General features: G+C 44.3%; 1 protein-coding gene and 1 long non-coding RNA gene across 2 annotated transcripts; one reads left to right on the top strand and one right to left on the bottom strand.

Annotated features, from left to right (window-relative positions):
- Positions 1-67: 67 nt before the first annotated feature.
- HMGN1 (high mobility group nucleosome binding domain 1) lies at positions 68-6,663 on the top strand. Its single transcript, XM_083828674.1, has 6 exons — positions 68-366; positions 675-707; positions 790-819; positions 917-967; positions 3,453-3,584; positions 5,689-6,663. Exons 1-6 carry the CDS (start codon positions 352-354, stop codon positions 5,734-5,736), a joined length of 309 nt encoding a protein of 102 aa, XP_083684800.1. The 5' UTR covers positions 68-351; the 3' UTR covers positions 5,737-6,663.
- Positions 5,948-9,448, bottom strand: LOC310896468. Its single transcript, XR_014581510.1, has 2 exons — positions 9,352-9,448; positions 5,948-8,923 (listed from the first exon to the last, which is right to left on the bottom strand). It is a non-coding gene; the product is annotated as an uncharacterized lncRNA (long non-coding RNA).
- Between the last annotated feature and the right edge of the window lie 34 nt (positions 9,449-9,482).

The following is a 9,482-nucleotide window of genomic DNA, read 5'->3' as shown; positions in this document are numbered from 1 at the left end:
GCGGCCACGTGACGGCCGCCGGCCAATCAGCACGCCGCTCCGCCCTCCCCTCACACACTCGCGCACACGACGGGAGGCGCTGAGGGGCGCCCCGCGGGAGGGCCGGGTCAGCCCGGCGGGCAGGGCGGGGAGCGGGGCGCCCCCCTTCTCCTTCCTTCCCCCCCCGCCTCCAATCCGGCTGGATCCTGTTGCGGCGCCGCTGGCGCTGCTGGGATGGGGGGGGGCGGCTTCCCTGCGCGGCGCGGCTGGCGGGCGGGCGGCCGCAGCGGCTCGCCGTGAGGCACCCGGCGCGCAGCGGGGAAGGGAACGAGGGAGGGAGGGAGCGGGCGCCGCAGGGCCGCGGCTGGAGCCATGCCGAAGAGAAAGGTGAAGCCATGGGGGGGGGGAGAAAGGGGCCGGGGAGGGGGCAGCGGGGCCGCTGGGGAGGGGGCAGCGGGGCGCGGAGGGGCGGCTAAGGGAGGAGCGGAGCGACCCCGCCCGTTTCCCTCAACAGCACCCAATGGCGGCGTCTGGAAGGTTCTGCTCCGAAGGCAGTGGCGGGAAGGGGCGGGGGGGGGGGGGGGGCGATGTAAGGGGGGCGAGAGGGGGTGTAAGGGGGGCGGTGTCGGGGGGCGGTGTCTCGTGGCGCTGCGCCCCGCCCCCGCGCCCCTGACGCGCCGTGTTTGTGTTGGCAGGTGAGCGCGGCGGGAGGGGAGGCCGCTGAGGAGGTAAGTCATTGGGGGGGGGGTAAGGGGGGTGGTCCCGGTGCCGGCCCTGACGCCGCCGGGCTTTGTCCTTCTCTCCCTGTAGCCGAAGAGGCGATCGGCGCGGCTGTCTGCTGTGAGTAGGGGTGCGAGGTGGGAGGCGGCCCCTGACGGGGCTAGGGGGGGGCTGACGGCTTCTCGCGGCCGGGCCCTGACTCGTTGTGTCTCCTCAGAAACCCGCTCCTGCCAAAGCGGAGCCGAAACCCAAAAAGCTGGCGGCAAAGGTGAGAGAGCGAGGAAGAGGGGAGGGAGGGGAGGTGGCGGTTCGGTTGGCTGTGCAGGCGCCTGGGGACCTCCCGCCTCGCAGCACGGGTTCCCGGTGTCTGAACGTTTTTATTCATCTTCTCCCGTTCCCTGTGGGAGTGCTCCTTTCGCTAAAGGATAGGTTTGGCATGCTTGTACTGGGACCTGCAGGCGTACTAGAGAGTTTTGTTCCACCCTGCCTGGTTAGGCCCTTGGAAAGCACTCAAAATAATTGCAAAGTAATCAAAAGTATTGCGAAGAAACACAGGCGCTGCTTTGTTGGTTGTTAGGTGATATTTTGGTGCTGATCGTGACAGCTGTGCACAGAATTGGATTTTGTTGCTGCCTAACAGAAGGGGATAGAATATGCTTTCAAATTAAAGCGGTGTCTTACAGCAGGAAAACATTATTTGAAGTACTTACACAGGCTGTTGAAAAAGATCCACGCTTCTATTCATGTAGTCAAGCTTTGTGTCTGTGTGTGTGTGTTGTGGTTTAGTATAATCATGAAATTTTAAGTATAGCCTGAGCAGTTCAATAGTTAAGGTGTAAAATCTTATTTTCAAAGAAATAAAGAGGCTCTGTATCTATTGGCATGTTGGTGTATGCATTTTTGTGTGTTCGTTTGTGATTATAAGGGGGTTTGGTTTAACTTTGTTGTCAAATGTATGGCTTATAGTGTTTCAGAGACACTAGTACAGAATTCTGCTTTTTGGGCCTTCTGATGTCTTCCCTTCTATAGTCCTCAACTGATCAGTACTACACCTTCATTCCAATGGGTTGAATATTGGTGTACCCCCATTCTCTGAGTTTACAGCCTAAAGGTTTCTGAAAGCTTTCAGTTTTTCAGTTCCTTTTTTCAAGTGTTTTTCTCAGCACTGCATCTAATTGCTGATGCCACTAGTTGGAGACTGCTATTTTGAAAATTGAAACACAGAGGTCTGCGTGTTGTGAGATTGTTATCTGGTTTTGTAATACTGAGTCTGAGCATTTATTACTTCTACTGACGTGTTTTTTTTTTTTCTTCAGTGTATTTTAATTCATCTCTGTGCTCTGGGGGATTTTAAAATTAATAAATCATTTTCTAAAAACAGTACAAAAGCATTCCTGAAGTTCTGTGGACACTGACAGTGTAGTTAGTGGATAGAAGATGCTACAGTGTTTTTTGTTTGTTTTTTACATCGCGCCCTCTGTATATGTGCATATCTTACTGCATGTTTGTGTCCAGCAGTGTAAAACATTTAAAACTTTTGTTCAATAGTTAAAATCATTTGGCAAGATTGTATGATGAAGACAATATTTTGCATATGCATTCGTATAGAATAGGAAATGTATTTAAACGGCTAGTAAAAAGCTGTGTAAAGTAGCCCAGTAGCCTGATGCTTTTTTGTTGTTTTCGCTCCAAGTGTTCCTCACAAAGTATGGAATACATCTGACCCAGTGGTCTCTAATCAGAACTGCGTGTTTCTACAGTACATGGAATGAACAAAAGTGAAAACTCTTTTTCTCAGAGTGAATTTTAGGTCAGAGACAATAAATTAGGCCATAAGTTGAAGAATATCCTTCCATTGAGTGCATGCAGTATTTTTAATGAGATTAGATGCACCTTAAGGGAGATCAGTGTAGTAGTCTTCAGCTTAGAAGTATAAATAAATGCATTACATTCTCTTGTCACTTACTCAAATTGAGCCTGCCCAGAAAAAGTGTTAGTTTGTCATTTACGGAAGACTTTTTTTAGTGTCATTAAATTGTGACGCTAATGTTTGAGAGGTGGTGTTAAAAACAGTGCTCCTATGTCAATCTTCATTGACATAAATATTTCGAGGATCAGCTGGGGGACAGGCAAACTTTGTAGCATTTGGTTGCTGTAAGGAGTATCTGGGAGGATATGTTACAGGTTTATACAAAAATAGCTCTGAGCAAATACTTTTCTCCAGTCTGTTTAACAACAGTGACGCCAGGTAGAGAGGATGTGATACACAAAGTGGAAGGACTTCACTGCTGGTTTGGTTTTTTTAGTTCTGCCGCAAGAACTTAGAGCACATACAACAAATTGTTCTGCCTTGCTGCTAGAATTAAGTACTACCACTTTTCTTTCTGATAGGCTTTTTCGGATGGGTTTGTACCACTCTGGGCAGTGCTTTTATTTACTGTACAATGTGGTGGTTTTAGATTCTGTGAGCCTAACATTGTCATAATGTGTGCTGTTCAGGGTCGAGGGATGGAAGAGAACAGGAGAGGTTTATTTTGTCCTGATTTGATTCTCTCATTGTACTGACTACACGAAATAGGGATTGTCTGTATGTAGTTTGGAAGAGGCTTTTTTGGCAATTCAACTATGTATTAGCTCACTGGTTGTTGGTAGCAGCTCTTGCTGTTTGGCAAGTCCATCTTGTTTTTGTTTAATTGTTTTCAAAGTTTACCTTGTAGGTTATATGAACTTACTGAAAATTGATTTAATTGTAGGATAAGTCTGAGGACAAGAAAGCTCAGTCAAAGGGGAAAAAGGGGCCTAAAGGAAAACAGACTGAAGAGACAAACCAAGAACAGACAAAGGACAACTTGCCTGCAGAAAATGGGGAAACGAAAAGTGAGGAGGTAAAGTTGTCTGTATTCTTTATTCTAAAACAGCTGGATAACTTACTGTACTAGTTACCTAAACATCTGTCAGAAACACATGCAGTTCTTTTACTAGATTCTATTTCTGTGCAAAGAAAGATAAAGGTTATCAAAACACTAGTAGATAAGCCAGGTAAATTCTAGTTGCCCCAAAAAGAGTTGCAGTGATGTGGTAAGTCCTTGAAATTATGGAAAAAGGTGAGAATTTTACTAAAGTAATGTCCTTCACCAAGAAGCTGTTTTGCCAGCCAGAAGAAGGGAAAGGCTGATGCAGGGATGGTAGAGAAAGTTGCAAGAAGTACTCATAATTGTTGAGGAACGTGCCAAGTTAGTCTTGATTGTAATACCTTGCTAAAATGGCTGTGGTTCTCTGTTTGGAGTTAGTGATCATTTAACTTAAAACATCCTTCACGCTACTCCTTTTCTGGAAGATGGGCATCACTTGTTTTTAAATTCAGGATGAGATTTGTAGGGAGCAGCAGTGCCTCCTATGGCAGCTGTTAACAATTGGATAAAGCAGGTTTTCATGTAGGCTTAGAATTACTCTGAGGTTTCTGCAGTGTTGACTGCCTTGCTTGCTTCAGTTAGTTGAGTTTTTGGATTTGGTTTAAATTTAAATGTGATTTATTCTTCCTGTCTGGTTTGTGTATTAAATTTTCTTTTTTTCAGTGTGCACATGTATTTTCAAGTAGGGGAAAAGTGTATTTGTTTCTTAGGTAGATGGTGGGGTTTTGTGGGCAAGGAAGGTACAGGATGATATTTGAGCATGCAGGACAACTTACTTGGGGTAATGTTTTTTCATTTGCAAGCTTATGGTGTGATGTTCATAAAAAAGTGCTCTAAGTAGCAATTCATTGGTAGGCTGGAGTTTGTATATGGCTCTCGTTGTCTATCACCATTGCATAATTCAGGCCTTCAATTTGTGCACGTGGCATGTCAGTAATAACAAATCGAAATTTGGTGATGTTACTCATCTGTTTAATACTCTGGTGTAAAGATGACATAAACCTAAGAAATGAATGATGATTTTTGGGGCACATCTTCATGTTTGTCTTATGTTGGTCACCCCAGTCAAAATCACTGAACTAATATAATACCCAAGCCTAGACAAGGCAGTCTGTCCTGTTTGACATTAGATACTACTGTTATCAACCAATACAATCAGTGAAGCTGTTGTTAATTCACAGTCTCCTGGACAGACAGTGAATTCTTATGGTAAAAAGAGCGTGATGCCCATGGGGAAAAATGGCTACTGTCCTTCATCCTTCCAAAGCCTTCCCCCAGGTGGCACTGAAGACAGCTGGTGTTAGGGTTCCTGCTTCGGTTGTAGTGTGATTAAATATCTTCTGTTGGTGCTGCAAAGCTTTGGAATAGTTAAATTAAGCATAGTTTTTATGTTGATAATAATGTTACATTCCTTTTTTTAAAGTATGCTGCAAAAGCAGTGAGTTTTCCAATCCAAATGGGGTTACAGTTGTAATCAATTAAGTTTGTATGAACTTGTTCTGAAGTACAATATATAGAAGCTTGACTTAAAAATGATGTAGCTCTGCTACGTTCAGTGTATTTTTACAAAGTGATGTTTAGTTCAGTGCAGTACTGAGTCCCTAAATCTTGCTTGCCTCAAAATGTACTAAGATTTGAAAATGTTCAGTGCTGCACTTGGGTGCATAAAATGCATCTATAATGTTTTTTCTAAGCACAATTTTATACAAGGATTTTAACTTAAACAATTCTTTCTTTCATAAAGGCAGTAATGATTGAAATAGACTTTGTTTAAAAAAAAAATCCTTTTCAGCACATATTGAGTAGTAACAATATCAACATTCTGAAATCCATACTGATGCATCTGAGGAGATAAAAGGCCTTTCAAGAAAGCTTGGTTTTAGTAGGTTGTTGTCCAAGAGAAGTAAGCAGATCATGGCACCGATTAATTAAGACTACAAAGCATGGTGTGTAGAAACAAGGCATGGTTGTTCTGTATGTCAAGTTAACTCAATTGCACGTTAAAAATGCTATGAACTAAAAGACTTCATTGCTTAGAAATTTTTCGCGTTAAAGTGTTTTGTTTTCTCCCTTGCAGACCCAAGCATCTGATGCAGCTGTAGAGAAAGAGGCTAAGTCTGACTAACATCTGGTACCAAGTCTTCGATTGGTGGTCCTTATACTTTTCTTCTTGTACAATTCAGAGGAATATTTTTATCAACTATTTTGTAAATGCAAGTTTTTTAGTAGTTGTAGAAAACACATTTTTAAAAAGGAGAGAATCCCAACCCAACCCATTTTTTTACATATTTAGATAAGTGTAAATGCTTTTTTTTAAGTGGTAAAATCATGTACTGGTTGTCTGTTTTCTATGAAACCAGAAATTACTGGAATGTTCCATAAAGGAGGGGGCTTCTTGAAGTCTTGATGAGGCTTCACGTTCCATAGATTGAGGGACAATTTTTTTATCCTATTGAATGAAGCATAACACAGGTTGGACTTCAGAGTTCGTAACGATATGTTGAGGATGTCTTAACATGGTAGTTATTTATCTATGGTTGTACCATCAGTAGAATTGCTTACCTAATAAACTGCTCCCTAGTGTTGGATTTCTTGCTGAGTGATGTATATCTGTGACAAAGTTATTTTTGGTAGGTACAGCTTGATTTTTCTCAACAACTTTGTAATTGTGGTGTGAAAGATTGGAAATTTTTACTTTAAATGCTGAATAGGTAAAAGTTTCTGATTGGTAGACTTAATGGCAGCTGGTACTTCACATCCTATTTTAAAGGACAGCTTGTCTACAACGATCAGATGAAAAATATTTGAAATAGGCTTAGAAAAAAACCTATAGTTTTTAGATTAAAAAACCCTATGTGAATAAAAACAATTGTAAAATTGTTTGTAGTGTCTGTGATCACCAAACAAAAGCCAAATAAATCTTGATTAAGAAAGGATGTTTCTGTAGCTCCTGCATTGACTATGAGAACTCACAGTATAAGTGGTGTTGTCATTGAACACGTTGTGTTTCTGTTGGAAAACAATGAATAAATAAATACCTTCCTGGTTTTGATTCCTAACTGTATTCTTAACGTTGGTAAAACCCATACTTTTCCAAGAGATGGGTGGTAACGCAGGCAGTGAGCAGCAAGTAGAAAACCGTAGTTGCAGTCTTGAGTGGACTTAGTTGGAAAGTTGATAAAATGGATGGAAACTTAGATGGAAAGTTGATAGTGTAGTGGTGCTGCTTCTGCTTTTAAAAAAAACAGCATCGGATCTTCTTGTCTGGCATCTAAGAGATGGCACGTGCGCTTGTGTGGAAACAGTGCTCTGGGGAAGATGTGTAAAAGCAATCCTCTTGAGTGTTACCTGTTGTATTGGAACTTCTTTTGGAATGTATTGGAACTGCATTGGAATTTCCCCAATCAACTTTTGGGGAAAGTTGACTTGTGACTTTAAAACACCTGATGTTTTGATTTCCCTGTTCATGAGAGAAATGAAGCTAGGCTGTGAACTTCCCTGGCTAGCTAGCTGGGGTCAAGCAGTGGAACCCGTAGATGAAAAGCAGGGAAACAGTGCGGGCAGGAGCAGCAAGGGAGGAGCAAGAAGACTGTTCTCATGCTGATGATCTGTTTAGGTAAGGTAACCATGCTGTGAGCAGCTGTGTCTGCTATATAGGGTTGCAAGTTGACGGAGCATGGTTTCAAACAAAAGTAAAATGTAACCATGCTGAGAGCTCATTCATGTAGTACAAAACTGTCCTGATTCTCACTCACTGTATTAAAAAAATTTATATATTAACGGCCTTTCATCAGAAGGGGACATATAAAGTATATGTTACTTTATCTTAAAAAATGAAACCTATGACTGGGAGAACCTATGACAGTATCACTTTAGCTCCCCCAGAGTGCAATTGTTCCCCCCCCACACCACCACTTAATTTTTGCTGTATTGCAGCTGTGCATAGTAGTAGAGCTTTATCCTATCAGCGTGATGCCAGTCAGCTGTCAACCTTCTCCTGGGAGGAGTCAAGATCAAAAAGTAACATGTTTTTGTCTTTGTTTCTTCTTCTTTTCACTTTGATGTTTATGCTCTTAACACCTGCAAGTACAGTATCTGCGTCCTCTTCATTTTTGGTGCTGTCTTCAACTTCTAATAGTTCTAAAAAGATACCCAAGTTTCACCTCTGACTTATTTTCTCAAAGAATACTTTCATCTGAGTAATTTCTCACATGCTTTCATGTAATAAAGCATTTTACCCTTTTTACTTATTACCTATTTATGAAAAGATTAGTTTTTCCTTGCCTTATACAGAGGATGTCTTCCAACACTGGACCACAAAGTGCTGCTGGTCCAATCCTGACACAGGTGTGTTTCTAGCAGAACACACCTGGTTTTGACTTCAAATCCTGTGGTATTTTAAAAGGCTTGAACTAAGTTTATGCCACTCTTTCTACAACACCTCCCATGCCTTCCATTATCTTATTTGTTAGTTTAATTTAGCAGTAGGGTGCAATGGCTGCTTATGTGGCCTATTCGCTTTCTTTGTGTTTTTACCAAGTCAAAAACAGTTAAATGACTAATAAACTTGCAAGTGAGTATCCTGAAATAACCTCTTTTACCTTCTTATTGAATGCCTACTTCTCATGTGGTTTGAGTCTCTAATGTCGAGATCCTGCTGACTTCCAACATGTCTCTAACGTATATTAATCATAATTGTTCCCTAATATTTACTCTTGGGGACAAAGTTATTTCTCATTTTATTGTGGAAGTGAAAGGACTCAGCTGTCAGGTAAATCGGGCAGCCTGCCTTTCACAGGACAGAAATTCTCACTGAAAGAAGGAAAGGAACGAGAGTAGTTGTGTCAGGAACACAGAAATCCTACATCTGTTCGGAGCAGCACAAGCTCAGGCCTGAAAGGCTTCTCTTAGCTTTACCTGCAAAGGGAGCTGCTGGTGGGGCAGACTTGGGAGAAGAGGGGGAGAAAAATGATAGCTCTCAAAGAAGCACTGTTAGTCATCATAAGCAGTCCACTTAAGCTGAAAGAAATTTCAAGCTAGGCAGTCACACCCCATGAAAAGTAAGGTGATATAAGCAGTAGCTACTATGGCCCTTCTCCACATGGTTTGAAATGTCAGCATGTTACAGCAAAACCCAACGCTTCAGCTACTGGGAGAGTGAGGAGTTGTGTGTGTTGGCACGAGATCTCAGTCCTGCGTGTGGAGAATTGGACTGGGAGGTACGTAAATAGGTCTGACAACAATTTCCAGGGCTGTACTTTGGAAATAGCATTCCTTCCTGTTGCGACAGCAGGTACGTTTGCTCTGTGTGACTGAAGAATGGAGTGACGGTTAATGAAGATCCGCACGTAACACGCCACTTCAACATCTAGAGAGCAAACCCAGTTTCCACGAGGTTATTTGATCTCCAGAACGTGCTCCCCGCGGCAGCGCCCTGCCGCCGTTCCTCCTCCAGCGCCAAGGACCCCTCAGCCCTGCGGTAACCCTGCTCAGCGGTGCGGGCGGCCCTCAGGGGACGAGGGGCTGACGGGCCGCCTGCTGCCGGCCGCGCGAGCGCGGCGCCCCAACGGCCGTAACGGCCCCGGCGCGCGCCGTGGCCCCTCCCGCTCCTGACAGAACGGCCCCGCCCGCCGAGCCGCAGCGCAAAGCCGCGGCCGTGATCCTTCCGCGCCCGGCCCTCTCGTTCCCCCCCGCCGCGCCGTCCCGCTCTCCCCTCCCGCTCCGCCGCCGCACGTCTCACCGCGGCGACGCGCTCCGTCCCCGCCGACCCCCTTCCTTCCCGGCCAACCACCCTCACCGGGAGCGGGGACTACTTTTCCCCTCCGCCCGGCGCAGGCGGCGGCGGCGGGTGGCGCAGGCGGCGATGGCGGC

Source organism: Anser anser, assembly GCF_964211835.1.
Source record: "Anser anser genome assembly, chromosome: 1".
Taxonomy (NCBI): domain Eukaryota; kingdom Metazoa; phylum Chordata; class Aves; order Anseriformes; family Anatidae; genus Anser; species Anser anser.
Note: the sequence above shows the minus strand (reverse complement) of the source record. Positions and strands in the feature narration are given on the sequence as shown.

What these genes read in the sequence shown, in the direction of transcription:
- HMGN1 (XM_083828674.1), top strand. An exon ending in GATCGGCGCGGCTGTCTGCT is followed by an intron (nt 820 to 916) that starts GTGAGTAGGGGT and finishes GTGTCTCCTCAG; the next exon opens with AAACCCGCTCCTGCCAAAGC. An exon ending in CCAAAAAGCTGGCGGCAAAG is followed by an intron (nt 968 to 3,452) that starts GTGAGAGAGCGA and finishes ATTTAATTGTAG; the next exon opens with GATAAGTCTGAGGACAAGAA.